The sequence below is a fragment of the Myotis myotis genome, unplaced genomic scaffold (genome assembly GCF_014108235.1).
Source record: "Myotis myotis isolate mMyoMyo1 unplaced genomic scaffold, mMyoMyo1.p scaffold_m19_p_33, whole genome shotgun sequence".
In the NCBI taxonomy this organism is placed as follows: Eukaryota; Metazoa; Chordata; class Mammalia; order Chiroptera; family Vespertilionidae; genus Myotis; species Myotis myotis.
Window position 1 is genome coordinate 1909878 of NW_023416339.1, and position 19154 is coordinate 1929031.

The following is a 19154-nucleotide window of genomic DNA, read 5'->3' on the forward strand; positions in this document are numbered from 1 at the left end:
TTATTTTAAATCACTAATTGTTGGGAGGGCTCAAACATGAAAACTATGTCCCATGGTGCCTAGTGAGACAGTGAGAGGTGCCCCCACCCAACCCCTCTCCACCCCCTTGAGCCAGCATCATCTGGCGGGTCCTGGGAAGCTGGAGGAGCACTCTCCAGAGCAGAATAGGCTGCTGGATCCACACACAAAAATGCATCTACACTCAGGGTGGCCACTGGGTTCAGAAGTAGAGCCAGCCTCCCTTTGTTCAGCACCCCTTCCCGTCTTGTTCTCCTCCGGGGCACGGACCACCTGATACAGTGCCCTCAATTTACCTTTGCATTAGGCTTCTCTTCTGGCTCCCCCACTAGAACATTAATCTCCTAGGTGGGGCCTCTTTTGTCTCACACACATCCCAGCGTACATGGGGCCTGTTGCAAGTTAACTCGACCTTTTTTAAGAAATAAACTTTGGGAGGCAGTTGTTTGTTTTTATCCTCACCCGAGCATGTTTTTTTATTGATTTGTTTTAGAGAGAGAGAGGAAAGGAGAGAGAAAAACATCAATGTGAGACAGAAATATAAATCAGTTGCCTCCCATACACTCCCCAACCAGGGATCGAACCTGCAACCTAGGTATGTGCCCTGACTGGGAATTGAACTCACAACCTTTTGGTGTACAGGATGGGCTGGCACTCCCATCTGAGCCACTCGCTGGACATGTAGCCCTTTTGTTTTAGCTTCCTCACCTGTGATCTGGGGACTCCCATGTGGATTCAATGAAAATTTGCTCATTAAGCCCTTGGGGTGGTGCCTGGTCTGACACAGGCTGTGGCTTCTTGCTCCAATCCTGGAAGCCCACACCTATAGGATCTCCCTCCTTCATGCCCCTCGTTCCCCAGCTCTTGCCCCTGACTCCCCTCCTTCTGCTTCGTTCTCAGCCGTTCCAGCACCTACCCCTACCCCGAGACACCGCTGTACACGCAAACGGCAGGCACCAGCTACTATGAGGCTGCGGGCACAGCTGCCCAGGTCAGCACGCCTGCCACCTCCCAAGCGGTGGCCAGCAGTGGCTCCGTGCCCATGTACGTGTCTGGCAGCCAGGTTGTCGCCAGCCCTACCAGCAGTGGGGGCGGGGCCAGCAACAGCAGCAACGGTGGCAGTGGTGGCAATGGAGCCGGTGGCGGGGGCAGTGGTGGAGGCAGCAGCGGCAGCAGCAGCGGAGCAGGCACCTACGTGATCCAAGGTGGCTACATGCTGGGCAGTGCCAGCCAGTCCTACTCCCATACCACCCGTGCCTCACCAGCCACTGTAAGTACCAGCCCTGGCCCCTGAGGAGGCGGGTGGTGAGATCCCTGCAGACACCTACATAACCTGGCACCATGGTGCTCAGATGAAGATGGCCTAGGATTGAATTATCACTGTTTGGCCTTAGACAAGTTATTCAGTCCCTCTGAGCCTCAATTAATATGCATGAAGCTCTTAGAGTGGTACCTCAAGAAGTGTCACTCTGATTATAATTGATAATAGCAGATAGATAGCAAGGAGAGGGAGAGGCAGGCACCATCATGAGGGGAGCTGCCCTGAGCAAGGTTCTTTGTTCATCTGGACGGCACTGAGATACCTCCCGCTGCCAAGAGATGGCTGTATGCAATCACTTGGGCAACCTTGGGTCCCGACCCCAAATGGGCCCCTCATCATCTCTGTTACCATGGGTGGGTCAGGGCCTGGTAATTATGGGTGGCCCCTGTCCTCACAGAGCACGGGGGTCTGGAGTGATGTCTTCCCCCGTTTTTGTTGTTAATCCCCACTTGAGGATATTTTTTCCATTGATTTTTTTTTAGAGAGAGTGGAAGGGAAGGAGAGGTGGGGGGTAGAGAGAGAAACATCCATGTGAGAGAGAAACATCTATTGGTTGCCTCCCATACACTCCCCAACCGGGGATCAAACCTGCAACCCAGGTATGTGCCCTGGACCAGGAATTGAACCCGTGACTCTGGTGTGAAGGCTGACACTCTAATCGCTGAGTCACCCCAACCAGGGGGCTTCCCCACTTTTTTAACTACTGTCCACGTGCATGGTGACCCATTGTGGACCACATAACTCAGATGGACACTTTCTCAGAAGGTAGGGACCTCCCTTATATACCCTGACTTCTAGTCTATTTTTCTTTTTTTCTAATTTTTTTTTAAGTTATTGATTTCAGAGAGAGAGGGAAGAAGGAAGAGAGAAAGAAACATCAATTTGTTCCACTTATTTATGCATTCATTGGTTTTTTTCTTGTATGTGTCTTGACTGGGGATTGAACACGCAGCCTTGATGTATTGGGACAATGTTCTGACCAACTGAGCTACCCAGCCAGGGCTAGTCTAGTTTTCCTTAATGCTGGTGTGACCCACTAACCAACTTAATGATCCCCTAATGGGTCCTCGCCCACAGTTTGCAGACATGCTGCATAGAAGAGTGTTGTCCAGTAGAACGTTCTCTGGTGATATAAATGCTCAATACAGAGGCCTCTGGCCACATGTGGCTATTAAGCACTTGAAATCTGGCGGGGGTCACCAAGGAACTGAGTTGAGTTGCTTTCTTTAAACTATTTTTTTTAAAAAATATATTTTATTGATTTTTTACCGAGAGGAAGGGAGAGAGATAGAGAGTTAGAAACATCGATGAGAGAGTAACATCGATCAGCTGCCTCCTGCACACCCCCTGGGGATGTGCCTGCAACCCAGGTACATGCCCTTGACCGGAATCGAACCTGGGACCTTTCAGTCTGCAGGCCGACGCTCTATCCACTGAGCCAAACCGGTTTCGGCTCTTTAAACTATTTTGATACAATTTTAGAGTCACAGGAAACTGCAAAAATAGTAGAGACATCCCATGCGCCCTTCCCCAGGTTACCCCCCCTCGTTACATTTGACATAACTGCAGTACAGTATCCAGTGAGGCCGCCAGCATTGCTGTAGCGTGGGTGTCTGCTGATGTGTGTGTAGATTTGGAAACCACTACCACAGTCAAGATGCAGAACTGTTTCAGCACCACAAGGTCTCCCTCATGCTAACCCTTCCTAGTCATGGCGCCCTCCTCCCGCCCCACACCCCTAACCCTCTGCAACCAGGGATCTGTTCCCCATATCTATATTGTCATTTTGAGAATGTCTATGAATGGAATCTTACTGCCTGTGACCTTTTGACATTGCTTTTTCCACTTAGCATAAATTAAATTTGTATTTACATAGCTATATGTAGCTGACAGTGACTATATTAGACAGTGTGGTTCTAGAGAATTCCCACGGGTCATTGTGATAGGATATGCCCTACATCGTGGTTGTCGGGTTCACAATTGGAAATTGGTACAGAGAGCACTAAACAATGAGTACTACAGTCCCACCTTATCCATGGGGGATTCATTCCAAGACCCCCAGTGGATGCCTGAACCCTACATATACCATGTTTATTCCTACATATACATACCTATGATAAAGTTTAGTTTAAAGGCACAGTCAGGGATTAATAACAACAACTTATAATAAAATAGAATAATTATAACAATATGTTGTAATAAAAGTTCTGTGAATATGGTCTCTCTCAAAATATCTTGTTGTATTGCACTCACTCTTCTTGTGATGATGAGAGCTGATGCAGTGCCTACATGATGAGATGAAGTGAAGTGAATGGCATATGTGACATAGTGTCTTAGGCTACTGCTGACTTTGTGACATGTCACTTCAGTGATCCTGGACATTGAGCCATGACATTGTCAATGGTTGGATGTCAGGAGCAGACAGTGTTGATGGCTGGGGAAATTGAATATTTTGGTCTATGGTTGACCTTGGGTAGCTGAAACTGCAAAAAGCAAAACCATGGATAAGGGATGATACTGTAGCAATTCTTAGCACTCTTCCATCTCCACCTGGCCCCAGGTCCAGTGGCTCCTGGACAACTATGAGACGGCCGAGGGCGTGAGTCTGCCACGGAGCACCCTCTACTGCCACTACCTACTGCACTGCCAGGAGCAGAAGCTGGAGCCCGTCAATGCCGCCTCCTTTGGCAAGCTCATCCGCTCTGTCTTCATGGGCTTGCGCACCCGCCGTCTGGGCACCAGGTGGGGCCACCTGCCCCTGATAGCCACAAGGACCACCCCACTCCAAGTTATCCAGGGCCTCAGTTACCTCTCTCATGCCCTTGCTCACTCCCCTCCAGCCCCACTGGCCTCTGTACAGCTTTCCACCCCAGGGCCTTTGCACCAGCTGTGCCTTCTGCCGTGTGTGCTTTTCCCCACCTCAACTCAAACAACCTTGAGTCCCCTTAACTAAAACTGCAGCCTTTCCCTACCTCTCTGACACTCCGACCTTTCATTCTTCCCTGCTTACTTTTTCTCCTTAGCACTTCCCATTGTCCGACATGCCTTTTATGTTACTTCCCTTGTTTCTAATCTGTCTTCCGATGTTGAAATGCATACATCTTGCTAGTGCAGGGGCTGCACACAGTCAGTGCTTAATCAAGGCTCGAGTCATTGAATTCACACAGGAAGGAACAGGGAGCCATGCCATGAACCCACCCTTCCCTGCCCCTCTTTTGCAACCCCTGGGCCTATGCATGCATCTCGGTTCCAGTTCTCAGCTTCAGCATCACCTCATAACCTTCAGCAAAGTGCTGCATTTCTCGATGCCTCCATTTCCTCACCTGTCCAAGCAATCGTCATAGGGTAGGGATGAGGAGCATGTGGACTTGTATGTGCTCAGAGCTCGGAACAGCACCTAGCATGTTCTTATGACTAGTGGTCAACAAGTCTTTGCTGTGGAATGTGTCTCCCTCCTGTGGGCTCTTTCTGGCCCCCAAGCGGGTATGATATGAAGCTCCCGGTGGATGACTAGTGGCCTCCCCAGCCCAGCCCTCACCTTCCACCTCACTCTCAGGGGCAACTCCAAGTACCACTACTATGGCCTGCGCATCAAGGCCAGCTCGCCTCTGCTGCGGCTGATGGAGGACCAACAGCACATGGCTATGCGAGGCCAGCCCTTCTCACAAAAGCAGAGGTAAGAGGGCAAGCTGGACCCTGCACTGATGGGTGAAAAAGGGTGTTCTGGCTGACCCCCACCCAATTGCCCCGCCCACCCCTTCTCCCCCAGGCTCAAGCCCATCCAGAAGATGGAGGGCATGACCAACGGTGTGGCCGTGGGGCCACAGCAGGCCACCGGGCTGTCAGACATCAGCGCCCAGGTCCAGCAGTACCAGCAGTTCCTGGGTGAGAGCCCCCTGGCCTATGGGCCGGGGCCTGGGTCAGGGTTTGTGGTCCCAGCTGGTTCACTTGCCCTCCCTGAGCCTTGTCATCCCCCACTGCACAGGGGGGACTCCTGCTTGGTAGGAAAGTGGTAACCACTTAATCAGATCCCAGGATGAGGCTCCAAGGAGACAGGCAGGTAGGGGACAAAGGGCCTCATGGTGTCCCTTCCTGCCCCCAGATGCCTCGAGGAGCCTCCCTGACTTCTCAGAGCTTGACATCCAGGGTAAAGTGCTGCCCGAGGGCATCGGGCCTGGGGACATCAAGGCCTTCCAGGTCCTATACCGGGAACACTGTGAGGTAGGGCACCTGGCCGGTAGGTGGGGGGAGGGAGGGCCACGCTGTCCACCAATGGCCCTGAATGTCCGGCCTCCCCAACAGGCCATCGTTGACGTCATGGTGAACCTGCAGTTCACCCTGGTGGAGACGCTGTGGAAAACCTTCTGGAGGTACAACCTCAACCAGTCCAGTGAGGCACCACCGCTGGCCGTGTGAGTCCCTGGGAGAGGGAGGGGAGGAGGGGAGGAAGGGGAGGACTTTGTGAGTCAGTACCAGAGCTGGGGTGGCTGGACCTCGGGCATCTTGCAGGAATGGGGGTGCCTGCCTGACTCCTGCCGTTGATGAGGTAAACATGGCCTTCTGAGCCCCCTCCAGAGTGTGTATAGGTCTGGCACTGAGTGCATGGGATGGGGTGCCCCACTGAATCACGTCTTCCCTGCAGGGGGTAGGTGGGTGCCCGTGTCCCAGTATGCAAAGTGTAAGACCCATCGGACCCTGGGGCACTGAGTGCATGGGATGGGGTGCCCCACTGAATCACGTCTTCCCTGCAGGGGGTAGGTGGGTGCCCGTGTCCCAGTATGCAAAGTGTAAGACCCATCGGACCCTGGGGCACTGAGTGCATGGGATGGGGTGCCCCACTGAATCATGTCTTCCCTGCAGGGGGTAGGTGGGTGCCTGTGTCCCAGTGTGCAAAGTATAAGACCCATCGGACCCTGGGGCACTGAGTGCATGGGATGGGGTGCCCCACTGAATCACGTCTTCCCTGCAGGGGGTAGGTGGGTGCCCGTGTCCCAGTGTGCAAAGTATAAGACCCATCGGACCCTGGGGCACTGAGCCTGTGTCAGCCTGACCTTAAGGGTTAGACAGAGGCAGAGAGCACCTGCCTGACTCAAGACGGGGTGTCTGCAGGCACGACGAGGCTGAGAAGCGGCTGCCCAAGGCCAGCTTGGTGCTGCTGTCCAAGTTCGAGCCGGTGCTGCAGTGGACCAAGCACTGTGACAACGTGCTATACCAGGGCCTGGTGGAAATCCTTATCCCTGACGTGCTGCGGCCCATCCCCAGTGAGTGCACTGCTGCTGCCCCCTCAACTCCCTGTCCCCCACCCCTCAGTCCTCATCAGCTCCCACTGCCACCCACAGGTGCCTTGACCCAAGCAATCCGGAACTTTGCCAAGAGCCTGGAAAGCTGGCTCACTCATGCCATGGTGAACATCCCTGAGGAGATGTTGCGGGTGAAGGTGAGGGTGAGGGGCCAGCCTGGGTTTAGCCTAGCTCCTTCCTCCCGGCTGCAGGGCCAAGGTCTAGGGGCTCCGGGCTGGGTCTCAGTACCTCTGCCCAAAAAGGTAATAAGATTTATCCCCCTGCCTGTCCCCTGGGAGTGAGCTTTGGCCATTGTCTTTACAAACTAGCTTCCTCAGTTACCCATTTCTGAAACAATACCTCACAACACGGAATCTTAAAAACCAACTGCAGCCCTGGGCAGTGTGGCTTAGTTGGTGAGAGTGTCATCCTTTATACAGAAAGGTTGTAGGTTAGATTCCCGGTCTGCGTGCATTTGGGAGGCAACTGATGGATGTTTCTCACATCTATCTTTCTCTCTCTTCCCCTCTCTCTGAAATCATTGAGCATGTCCTCCCGTGAGGAGTTAAAAAACACACACACACACACAAAAACTGCAAACTTGAAGTAGTTTTCTTCAGACAACCTCAACAGAAAGTGCTTTAAGTGTTCAGAAATAGATAAAATCTTTAAAAAAAAAAAAAAAGGAGTTACACTGATAAGGAAACAGAACAATAGCCCTCTTTATCAATGCTACACATTCACCAACTACTTAGATGTGAGGAATTAGATGGTATGTGCTTGCTCTTGAGCAAAAAAGGGAAAAAAAGGGGGGGGGGGTTTCTTTTCGTAAAATGCTAACAAGACAGCTAAACAGAACTGATGTCTAAAGAATCACCCCTGGATACACCGGACACAGGCAGGGCTGGGGGCCTGTGGGGAGAGAGTAGAAGCTGGATCCAGGGGGAAGCACTTCAGAACTGGCAAGACTCATGTATTCATTCATTGATTAAACACATTTGTTAAGTGCCTACTGTATGCCCAGCGTGGTTCTTAATGCTGGCAGCACAACAGTGACCAAGATAACCAAACTCCATCTTGTGGAGCTGTCATTCCCTGGAATAGTAAAAACATAATAGAATGAAATTTATTGAAGCAATGCCCTTTCTGGGCAGCGCACTCAGATTTTCTGTTGTGGCCTTTCATAATAATAATAATGGTGGTCAGGTATAAACCATTGATTTTGGGGGGGGGGAACCCATGCTTTGGGTGGGTGGATACCCAAAATTTGAAATTTCCAACCTCTTGCTCTCCCAACAAAAGCAATGAGGTATACCCCCATCCTACTTAGGAGAAGGGCTCAGAGAGAAGAAAAGGGCTCAGAGAGGTTGCAGTGGGTGTGGGTTCCGCGGAAGCCACGAGCCCCCCCTCCCCTCGCCCCCAGGTGGCAGCTGCTGGCGCCTTTGCGCAGACGCTGCGGCGGTACACATCGCTTAACCACTTGGCGCAGGCGGCACGCGCTGTGCTGCAGAACACGGCGCAGATCAATCAGATGCTGAGCGACCTCAACCGAGTGGACTTCGCCAATGTGCAGGTGAGCACAGGGCAGGGCAGGTGAGAGTAAAGCCAGGCTGGGTGAGCCTGGATCGGCGGCTGAGTCGGGGGACGCCCTCCCACTGTGCCCAGGAGCAGGCCTCGTGGGTGTGCCGCTGCGAGGACCGAGTAGTGCAGCGGCTGGAGCAGGACTTCAAGGTGACGCTTCAGCAGCAGAACTCATTGGAGCAATGGGCGGCCTGGCTGGATGGCGTCGTGAGTCAGGTGCTCAAGCCCTACCAGGGCAGCACCGGCTTTCCCAAGGCCGCCAAGCTCTTCCTCCTCAAGTGGTCCTTCTACAGGTGCGCCCCGGCGGGCGGGATCCGGGAGGGGCGGGGCCAAAGGGGGCTTAGGTGGTCTTTTATGAAGGCAGATGTCTTGGGGGGGCGGGGGAGCTAGGGCCTTCCACTCTTACTGGTGCACACCCCACAGAAGCCTGGCGGGGCGGGGGGGAGGGGACAGGGAAAGGGTAGCTGGGCTTGCCGGACCCTGCAGCCGGGATGTGGGCACAAGGGATGCAGGGCGGAACCGGCCTCACTCCTCCTCCCCGCTGCTGCCCCAGCTCCATGGTGATTAGGGACCTGACCCTGCGCAGCGCGGCCAGCTTCGGCTCCTTCCACCTCATCCGGCTGCTCTACGATGAGTACATGTACTACCTGATCGAGCACCGAGTGGCTCAAGCCAAGGGAGAGACCCCCATCGCCGTCATGGGCGAGGTGCGCAGGGAGCGCTGAGGGTGCGGGCGGGGCACCCCTTGCCGGGACCCACACCTTTTTTCCTCTCCCCTCCTTCCAGTTCGCCAACCTGGCCACCTCGCTGAACCCCCTAGACCCAGACAAAGGTAGGCGAGGCTTGTCCCCGCCCAGGGCCCAAGTCTGCGATGGGGCAGGGCGCCGGCTGGGGGGAAGGAGGCACCTGCAGCAGGGGGCGGGGGACGCAGCGCCCTGCACTGAGTGGTTCTGGTCCGTGTTTCCCAGACGAGGAGGAGGAAGAGGAGGAGGAGAGTGAGGATGAGCTGCCACAGGACATCTCGCTGGCGGCGGGCAGCGAGTCGCCCTCTCCTGCGCTGGGCCCCGAGGCTCTGGAGCCTCCGACCAAGCTTGCTCGGACAGACACACGCGGCCTCTTCGTGCAGGCGCTGCCTTCCAGCTAAGCCCGCAGCCCCCCCTGTCCCGCCCCGCCCGCCCCCTCCGCCCCTCCACTCCAGGGTCCCTCACAGCTCCTGTGGCTTCGCTTTTCCCACTCCAGCCTCGGCCAGGGTGGGGAGGGGGCCTCCCAGACAGGGAAGTCAAGGGGGTCCCACCCCCGACAGGACCGGCACAATCACAGGGCTGGGTAAAGCCACAGCTGCAAACTGACACAAAAGACGTGCCTTAAGGAACCCGCCGCTGTGCCCAGGTGCCCTTTGGGGCAGCAGCCTGGCCCCTTGACCCAGAAGGCAGCAGCCTCTCCCTACCCCCCCTCAGGGGGCAGGCAGGCAGGCCCCCTCCCCTGTTAACTTATTCAGCTCGCTGGCTTTGCACAGCCTGTCCTGGGCCCAGCCCTGAGCCCCGGGTGGGCACAGGTGGGCATCACCTAGGGATCCCCCCACTGTCAGCAGCAGCCCCGGGACCCCTTCCCCAGCAACCCCACTGCTCCCTCCTCCTTGGTATAAGTGCAATTAAAGCCGTGGGTGTCGCATCTTCTCCAGAGCTGGGTTCTCCCTTGCCCCACAGCCCTCGAGGGGGGCACTGCCCGGCCTAGCTCTGGGGAAGGCAGCCTGGCTCTAGGGAAGGCTGCAGGGGGCATTGCCTCCAGCTTCCAAAGAGCAGTGGGCTGGGCCTGGTGCCGGAGCCCAGAGGGGCCTGCTGCGGGCAGCAGGGCCCAGAAGTAGCCTGCCCTCAAGGCCTGGGCTCCGCTCGCTCAGACCCAAGACCACCCCCATTCCCCCACCAATCCTGCCGCTGGCTGGTTTGTAATGGCACCTCCGTGCTTCTCCCTGCCGTGTGCCGCCCCCACATGACTATTGTGCGATTTGTGAGTGCCGCCCAAGCGGAGTCGGTAACTTGGGTTTTTTTCCAACCATCATGGCCTTATCTGTTCGGTTTTCTCAGTGTTTTCAACCTGTGAGATAGATGTTTATGGCAAAAATCACACACACAAAAAGAAAAAAACCTGACCTATTGTATAAAAATCACTATTTTGTGTGCTCCGCAGTGCTGCAAGCTTTTGGGGTGGTCGCCCACTCCCCTCCATGCCCTCTGGCCTCCCTCCCAGCAGTGAAAGTGTGGTAGTCTAGTGTGCCAAGCGTTTTCTACCTTTTTGTAGTCTTTCTTAAAACAATAAATTCCGCTGTGATATTTGGCTACTGCTGACTTGAGGGCCTTGCCGGGAGCTGGGATGAGGACACGAGGACCTTGGGGCTCCAGCTGCCCTGATCGCAGGAAAGGGAACTCAGTGAGGTTCAGAAATAAAACATTTATTACATGAACAGGAGTAATGGGGGGGCGGGGGTTGACCACGACGTTGGCCATCTCAGGTCAGAGAGGCTGGGGGCAGGAATCAGGGTCTGTTCAGCTTCCCAGGGGGCAATGTCCACACCTGTAACCTGGGAAGGGGAAAATACACAAGGAGCAAAGACCCATGCCCCGTGCAGGATGAAGGCAGGCACTCGAGGCTGGTGGGGCAGGGGACTCCCTCCCTCTGCCCCTTCCCAACTTAAATAGGCATAAATAAGAAGCATCCAGACTCTCAGGCCACCAGGGGCTGCCCCGCCCAGCCCCCTTCCCACAGCCTAACACTAGTGGCGGTCGTTGGGCGGCCAGCCAACCAAGAAGAGGCTGCCAGGAAGGCGGCCAGCTCCCAGGCCGCGGAGGTAGTTGGAGTCAGTGTCCAGGCCGGCCAGACCCTCACAGCACAATCCATGTGTATCGCTCGCTGTCTGCCAGAACCTTCAGTGAGCACCCTGTGGGGAAGGGTTGGGACAGAGGAGTCTCTGAAGGCCCAGCTGTGAGATGAGTTCCCCTCTTTCCTAGACCTGATTTGGGCCCAGAAGGTTCTGGAAGGCAGGGACCCTGCTGTGTTAGCTCTGCCTCCTGCCTGCAGCCACCCAATAAATGTCTGCTGAATAAATAAGCAACTGGCTGTAGGTCTCCAGTGCCACACCTGTCATGCCCTCTGAGCTGGCCCCCCGGCATGCCTGGCTAGGCTGCCCTCCCCTCACCCCTCTTCCACGCCATCCACTAGCACAGCCATCGTGCTCGTCCATTCAGCAGCACAGGAGTCGGGGTCTCCTCCAGGCCTGCCTGGCACTGGGATAACCCCGTCCTACTATCATTGGTCATAGGGCCTACCTTTGTGCAGTGCCTCGTTAGTCATCCTGTTGATGTAGCGGCCGCTGCTCTCGGGCACCAGCCACTTCATGACCATGTCCACACAACTCTTGCGGTATGAGCTCCAGACACTGCCGCTGAGGGCAAAGGGGTGAGGGATCTCATCACTCTGGCACCCACCCCGGGCCCTGGCCTCAGCCCAGCCTTACCTGGTCTGCCCTTTGACTTCAGTGAGATCGCCCACACTGACTGTCACGAAGATGCCCGTGTTGAGGTCCCATGCCACCTTGAGGCTGGTGTGATAGGTCTTTGGTCTGCAGGCGGGTGGAAAACAGAGGAGAAAGGGGTGGGACCACCACGTCCATGAACGAGGACCCAAGCTGCCCCAAGGGGCTTTGTCTTAGGAGCAGTAACAGAGTACCTGATCCAAGTTTGGGGGCCAGGGGGGGTCTCCTCACATCCCCACTCTCCTACATGCAAGGGTCTCAGGGTGGCCCCCTGCCCACTCACCGGAGCTGGCCTTCCTCGGTTGGGGATGGGAATGCCAGGAGCAGCAGGCCAATGTTGATCAGGACCTGGTTGGTTTCAGGGCAGACCTGGGGGACGAGGGGTGGATAGAGACAGCTACTAAGGATGACCATCAGAGCAGAGAGGTCCAGAACCCGCTTTGTCCCACTCCTGGGCCCACCTCTAGGATGACGATGTCATAGTCGCTGAAGGAACAGAACTGGTGGCCCCAGGTGGCATCATGGCGGATGACTTCATTGATGACATACTCAAAGTCCAGCGTGAGCTGCTCCACTGTCAGGTACTGACCCTGTGGGCAGTGGCAGAGGGGTAGAGGGAGGACTGTGCCCAGCACTACTCTAGCAGGCTCCCTGGGGCTGCCCCTGGTTCTGTCTGCTGCCAGCACCTACTTGTACAGAAGCCCGCTCCCGCATGGGCCTCAGACTTCGGCCACGGAGATCGGTCACCACAAAAGGCAGGGAGATCTTGTCATCCTCGAACTCTGAAGGGGCAGGAAGAGGGGGTAGGGCTGGTGGGAGGCCTGAGGCCCATTCCGGACCAGCCTCCCATGCTCGGGGCCCTGCCTGCTGGGTGGACTCCCTGCTCACCATCCTCTAGCTCTGTCCCTTCGCCGGACCCCAGCACGTAATACAGCTTCGTGTAGTTGACATAGCCAGGCTCAGGGGCTGTCTCCTCCGCTGCAGGGGGGCTGTCCTGGGGTGCTACCTCCCCACCTGGGGCTACAGGCTCAGAGGATGGGCGGCAGCAGCTGCCGGAGGGCCCCGTGTGGGAGAGTGGCCGAGCTTCCTCTGAGGTCCCACCCTTGGCCTCTTTGGCCCTGCGGAAGATGTCGGCCACAAACTCCTTGGCTTTGGCGATGGCGGGTGAGGGCTCAGGGACCCCAGAGGGACGGGTTGGAGCCACTTCGGGACAGAGGCTGGGGAGGGCCAGGGGCACCTCTGGGCTCTGGGGCCCAGGGGAGCTGGGAGGGCCCGGGGGGTAGGTGGTATGGTCATACAGGATTTGGCAGAAGCTGCTATCGCCTGGAATATAAAAAGAGATGTAGGTGTTGGGGTGAGCCAATGTCAAAACAAAAGCTCAAGTACAGGCCTCTCTCCCACCCTGGGCGGTTCTAAAAAAGCCTACGCTCTATGATCTGTATGAAACGCCCAGAAGAGTTTTAAAAGGCCTCTCTCTTATACGCATATGCACAGGAACACGTTCATTCTATGATTCGTGAGCATCTACTGTATGCCACACACCGAGGACACGAGTGAACAAGACAGAAAAGGAGCTGACAGTCTACGGTGACAGCAGATAAAAAGCCACATAAAAATAAATAAATAAATAAAAAGAAAACAGCCCTGGCCCACGTGGCTCGGTTTGGAAAGGATGCTGGTTCAATTCCCAGTCAAGGCACACACCCAGGTTGCGGATTTGGTCCTGGGTTGGGGCACGTGCAGGAGGCAGCCGAATGCTCTTACATTGAGTATCTCTTTCTCCCTCTCCCTTCCTCTCTCTCTAAAAATCAACGAAATTTTAAAACAAAAAACAAACACAAAAAGCCACGCCCTGGCAGGGTAGCTCAGTCAACTGGAGGTTCGATTCCATATACCAAAAGGTGGCGGGTTCGATTCCTGGTCAGGGCACATACTTAGGTTTGATCCCCGCTGAGGCAAGCGATCGTCGTTTCTCACTCTCTCCCCTTTCCTCTCTAAAATTAAAAAAAAAAATACTTTTTCTAATCAAAACAATACAAAACAAAACACACATCCTCAGGTGAAGATTTTCTAAAAAGCCACATGGAGTTTACTATACTCCATCCTCCCCAGTGAGCCAGACCGGCGGCTCGGCACCAAGAGCCCCACCACTCACTGAACTAAGCAGCACCAAGGCCAGGCCCTGTGCCCAGCCTGCACCATCTCCTTTGGAACCCACCCCCAGCAGCAAAGGGGGTGGAGGGTGGAACGGGTGGGGTGGTTCTCCTCAGTTCAGAGAAACTTGTCCAGGACCACACCACAAGATCATTCGAGTCCACCAATGCACTCCTGTCCACTAGAAAGTGGCCAAGCCAAAACTCTCTGAAAACACCCTCCTCTGGTGAGATGAGTGTTTAGACATCAGTGACAGTGCCCCTCCCCTGGCTGGTGCACATGGCTGGGTCCTGTCTGACATGGTCCTTCCCAACAGGACCCACACTGTGAGGGCAGAGAGCATCAGCCCCACCCGGGACAGGCTCATTAGAGGACTGCAGCTTAACCAGGGCTGGGCCTCGCCCACATGGGCACAGGTGACCAGGGCAGGGGCGGGAGGCCTCTGACGGGCCCAGACACAAGATGCCCTGGTCCTGGCTAGTTTGTGGGCTCCATTTTCTTTTTCCAAATGCTAAGAGAAAGTTTGTTTAGAAAGTTACAGCAGTAGTTAAGGGAGCCAGCGGGGTTGCTCAGGCTCAGGAAACAAGGGTCTTTGGAGCTTAGGAGAGAGAGAGGCAAAGGTAACGGGCCTGAGGGGAAGAGGAGGGGGACGGGAAAGGCATGAGGGAGAGCGCACGTGTGGGCCGTTTTAGACACTTAGGCCGCTCTTCATACCCACAGTCTCCTGCCCCAGGGCGACGCTTTTAACATAGTTAGCGGGCACCTTTTTATTTGACTGCACTCTTGCAAAATTGAAACATTTTTAATTTATGTGTTATTCGGTTATAGAGCTTGTATTTCTTTTGCATTTGCAAATGACTTTGAGACATGCTCCCCGGACAGGATACTGGAGCTCACACTGGGTCTGCTGATCCACCCTATTGTTGCCTCCACATCCTCAGGAATGGACACCAGGTGGTCCCCAGCTCCCACCACCACAGCTTTGGATATGCCCAGGCGTGGGGCTGCTGGGCCTACGTCACACTCTGTTGCCACGCAGCCCTGGGAGTGAGGGGGAAAGCCACCAGGGCTCCACTAGCCAGAAGCCAGTGGCATTACCCAGCTTTCTAATGACTGCCACTCTGTCAAGGGACATCACCTTCTGATTTTCACTGGTCCTTCTGATTACCAACGATGTAGAGGGCCCTCTGTCCACTCACCACTCCCTAAAATTTTGAATGAACAGTTCTCCTTTTGAGAAGGCAGTACTGTGTGGTCCAGCATGATAGCTGCGGGCCAAATGTGACATTCCTTTTTTTAAAAAAAAATAGTTTTTATTAATTTCAGAGAGGAATGGAGAGGGAGAGATAGAAACATCAAGATGAGAGAGAATCATTGATTGGCTGCCTCCTGCATGCCCCACACTGGGGATCGAGCCCGCAACCCAGGCATGTGCCCTGACTGGGAATCAAACTGTGACCTCCTGGTTCAGAGGTCGACACTCAACCACTGAGCCACACCGGCCGGGCCCAAATGTGACTTTAAACATAACTAAAATTAGTCAAACACTCAGTTCCTTGGTCACAGGTTTCTACTGGTGGCGGCTGTAGTGGACACAGACACGGGAACATGCCAGGCCCACTGTTCGAGAGGACGCTGCTGGGGTGGGACTGGGTCTGGGTCCGACACCCCACTCTGGGGCTGGGTGACCATGGGTGAGGCACCTCTCCAAGCCTCAGTTTCTTCCTGTCACATAAGGCAGTGACAGGACGGACCGGACAGGGCTCACAAATGCTGCGACTGTCATCACACCTGGGAGCCTACCTGCCGAGTGGACTGAGACAGCACAGGCCACCAGGGAGTAGCTGGTGTTGAGCAGTACCACCTGGTCCTTCTTGAGCTGAAAGGCGGGCTGGAAGGTGGGGAAGGGGTACACCACCTGGTACTTGGTGTGCAGCATGAAGCCATGTTGCAGGCACTGCGCGCTTGGGTCACCTGCAGTAACACATACCCGTGGGCTCAGTCGCCACCCTGGAGTAAGGAAGCAGGTGGCCTGAGCTCTGAAGCCCCCAAGTCCCTCACCTGGATGGGCCCGGCTGGCTTCCTGGCAGGCGGCACAGCGGCCTGACGGTGGCACAGCCACTGTGCTGATGTAGATGTCTCGGTGGTTCTCGTCACTCATCATCATCATGTTCATGAGCATCCCATTTGCTGAGCGAGTGCTGGGGGCAAGCACAGCCTCAGCCGCCTGGTCCATGTGCCCTCCCCTAGCCAACCTCAGCCTCCCCATCTTCGAGTCTCACTTGAAGCCAAAGACGATGACCTTGGAGGCATCGCTGGGCCACTCACACACAGTCAGGTACAGGTCACTATAGATCTCCTCATCCTGGAAGAGCCGCACCTGCCGGATCTGAGTGGCACGTTTGTGTCAGTGCAGGGTCAGAGCGGACAGAGGTCCACGGGAGCCCACCCGAGAGCACGCTGGGCGGGAATGGAGGCCGGCAGAAGCACCCCTCCGGTGGTGTCTCAGGCCAGGGAGTCCCAAGCAGCCTCCAGCCTGCACCCCTCTGCCTTCCTGAGGACAGGCTGGGGAGACAGTCCACAAATGGGGGAAACAGAAAGGCTGGACCCAGGGCTGGATGTGCCCAGGAAGCCCTGTCCCAGCAGAGGGGACTCGGCCAGACACATTGGTTTCCAAGCCCCATCCACCCCACTGAGCTCATGTGTAAACTGGGGTAACAGCACCCCCCACACCTGGAATAGGGATGGGGTTGGGGGAGTCAAGGTCAGGGCTAAAGCCAGTGTGGCAACCCACTTGTCATAACAAAGCTAATGGATCCCACCTGGCTTGAGCTGTAGACACTGAGTTCTACGGATTGTATATGCTGAGTTGAACCTCAAAAAATTACCGCTATTTACTCATTTTCACCTCTAACAACAGCAATTTCATGTGGTTTGACCTAACATGAGCCTTGACCCAATGAGCACACTATCTCCATTTTCTGAAGAAGGAAACTGAGGCTCAGAGGGGTGGCATGCCCTGGGGGGGGGGGGGGGGGGGGACGCTGCTGTGCGCCGAGCCTGGCCCTACCAGCTTGAGCTTGCTGTGCACGTTGAACTCCCACCAGTACAGGTGGTAGATGTAGAAGGAGAAGTCATCGTCTCCACTGCTGCTGGTGTAGGAGAGGACGTATCGGCCGCACTTGGAAAAGCCCAGGAAGATATGTCTGGTGGGGCACAGGGCAGATGGGCCAGGTCAGGGCCAGCCTGTCACCCCACCCAGCCACCCCCCTGCCCGGCCTTAGCCTCACCCTGCATAGAGGAAGTCCTCGTCCACGATGCTCTTAAGGGAGACGCACACCCTGGGTGGCAGCTTCCGGAAGAGTCGAGGGGAGAGCTGCCCACTGATCTGGGGAAGGGGCGGCCAGGACTCTTGAGGCACCATTGGACAGAGGCCACCTGCAGTCCCCCAGGCCCCTCACTCAAGGTAGAGCAGCACTGAACGCAGGCCCACACCCTGCCCACCATAACCACCAAGGGTGGCCCAAGCTCTGGAAGGTGGGATCGGCTCGGGGAGATAGGTAAGCTGGACTTCCCTTGAGCCGCCCTCCTCACCAGGGACCCGGGCCACCCTCCCAGACCCACCCGTCTTCAGCCTCAGGGTCCCTCTTGCCAAGGCCCCAGACTCTGAGGACAGCACTGGCATCATCCCATTCCCCCAGGGAGGTCCCCCAGTTACCCCTGCCCACATTTGCCAGCCACCTGGCTGCCTTCCTGAAGGCACCTCATGGCACACGGAGCTGTGGGTGTCCAAAGCTGCTAAGAAGGCTGGCCGGGGGCTTGACCAACGGCACTCACCTGTCTTCAACCCACTAGCCTACACATGGGGTGCTCAGGCCCCTTGGGACAGGCTGTGGCCTCAGCAGAGGACCAACTGAGGCAGGTAAGAGGGTGGGGCTGACCAGTGACCCAAGTCCTTCCTGATTCCCCTTCTCACTTAGCTTAGCCTCCTTTAAACCCACTCCTTCATCTCAAACCCTTCAATCAGGAAAGAGGGGTACAAGGTGACCTGGGCACCCTGGGTCCTGCTACCCCGTCCGATAGGGGATGAACAGCCCTCCCTCAAGAAAGTCCACTCTAATGGCAGAGAGACAGCGGTCTGGGCAGCCTGCGGACGGAGGGGCACCCAGCCCAGCGCTCCAGGAGACCCTGGTCTGAAGGATCAGCGCTGCAAGGCCCAGGCAGACAGGAAGACTCGATACCCAGATGCCCATCCAGGGAGCTCCCAGGCCAAGGGCGGAGGCACAGCCCAGCCCCGGGAGCTCCCAGGCTAAGGGCGGAGACCGTCCCGGCCCCGGGAGCTCCAGTCCCAACGGGGAGACGCCGCCGGCCTCACGGAGCTCCCGGCCTCGCAGACGAGGCACCAGGCACACCCCGTCCACAGCGACACAGCCCGGACCCCGCGGCCCGCTGCGGCTGGCCTGGCCGCGTTCACAACCCTCTGCCCTCCGAGCCCCCAAACGGATGGGGCGGAGACCCCAGCCCCCTGGAAAGGTGCTGTCTGATGGCGGAGGGAAAGCCCTGCTCAGGTGGCCCCCCGTCCGAGGGGGGAGACCGGGGAGCCGCCTCCCGTTCGGCAGGGGAGGCGGCAGCAGGTACAGCAGCTCCCAGCTCCGTGTGGCCAGAGCAGAACACGGAGAGGAGCACCGAGCGGAGGAAGCGCGAAGCCGGCAGCGAGGGCTCGGCCGAGGGGGCGCGAAGACTCCACACCGGAGGGGCAGCGGGAGGAGGGTCCTGGGGAAGGAGTCTAACCCCGATCGCCCCCTTCCTCCCCACTCCTCCGGCGGCGCCTCCATCCCAGCCCCGGCGCCGGTGCCCCGCCTCCCACGCCTCCATCCCAGCCCCGACACGGCCCCCGCATCCAAGCCTTCTCCCCGGGGCGCCGCCCCACTCCCTCCCTCCGAGCCCCCTACCCGGGACTCCGCCCACAACCCCTCACCCCGCAAACGCCCTCCCTCCGCTTCCCTCGTCCCTCTTCCGCACCCTCAGGCGCGCCCCATCCAAACTCTGGGCCTCACCTTGACCCGCTCCAGCTGCTTGAGTACGTGCTCCCGCCGCCGCCCCGCTGTCCGCTTCCCCCCGGCGCCGCCGGTGCCGCCACCGCCACTCCCGGCCCCGCTGTTCCGCTCCGATTTCGAGCTGGGCGCCATTTTCATCCCCTCCCTCCACTTCCGGAGCAACCGGCCTCTTCGCCCCACCCCCGCCGCCTCCTTATTGGCCTTTTCACGAGATT

The 19154-nt window shown here is 56.7% G+C and overlaps 2 protein-coding genes across 8 annotated transcripts in view; one reads left to right on the forward strand and one right to left on the reverse strand.

Moving 5' to 3' along the window:
* The window catches only part of RFX1 (regulatory factor X1), a 34376-nt gene extending 23847 nt beyond the window's left edge, over positions 1 to 10529 (forward strand). For 5 of the 6 annotated variants that reach the window (XM_036302790.1, XM_036302789.1, XM_036302791.1 and 2 more), the window contains 13 exons: positions 919 to 1288; positions 3900 to 4081; positions 4896 to 5015; positions 5109 to 5224; positions 5442 to 5560; positions 5642 to 5751; positions 6449 to 6600; positions 6679 to 6776; positions 8042 to 8191; positions 8284 to 8492; positions 8753 to 8906; positions 8986 to 9031; positions 9168 to 10529. In XM_036302790.1, coding sequence (XP_036158683.1) covers positions 919 to 1288; positions 3900 to 4081; positions 4896 to 5015; positions 5109 to 5224; positions 5442 to 5560; positions 5642 to 5751; positions 6449 to 6600; positions 6679 to 6776; positions 8042 to 8191; positions 8284 to 8492; positions 8753 to 8906; positions 8986 to 9031; positions 9168 to 9343 — 2002 coding nt within the window. In that variant the 3' untranslated portion in view covers positions 9344 to 10529. The remainder of the gene's footprint in view (positions 1 to 918; positions 1289 to 3899; positions 4082 to 4895; positions 5016 to 5108; positions 5225 to 5441; positions 5561 to 5641; positions 5752 to 6448; positions 6601 to 6678; positions 6777 to 8041; positions 8192 to 8283; positions 8493 to 8752; positions 8907 to 8985; positions 9032 to 9167) is intronic. The other variant, XM_036302792.1, reaches the window with a different exon arrangement.
* Positions 10530 to 10632: 103 nt separating this feature from the next.
* DCAF15 (DDB1 and CUL4 associated factor 15) lies at positions 10633 to 19109 on the reverse strand. Of its 2 annotated transcripts, none has more exons than XM_036302796.1 (13): positions 18940 to 19109; positions 17173 to 17270; positions 16953 to 17088; positions 16165 to 16271; positions 15944 to 16083; positions 15686 to 15856; positions 12617 to 13051; positions 12419 to 12537; positions 12190 to 12318; positions 12012 to 12097; positions 11711 to 11815; positions 11523 to 11638; positions 10633 to 11134 (listed from the first exon to the last, which is right to left on the reverse strand). In XM_036302796.1, exons 1-13 carry the CDS (start codon positions 19075 to 19077, stop codon positions 11079 to 11081), a joined length of 1836 nt encoding a protein of 611 aa, XP_036158689.1. In that variant the 5' UTR covers positions 19078 to 19109; the 3' UTR covers positions 10633 to 11078. The 2 variants fall into 2 exon arrangements, with proteins under 2 accessions (XP_036158689.1, XP_036158690.1); XM_036302797.1 differs by having other exon boundaries at positions 12419 to 12510; positions 18940 to 19077.
* Between the last annotated feature and the right edge of the window lie 45 nt (positions 19110 to 19154).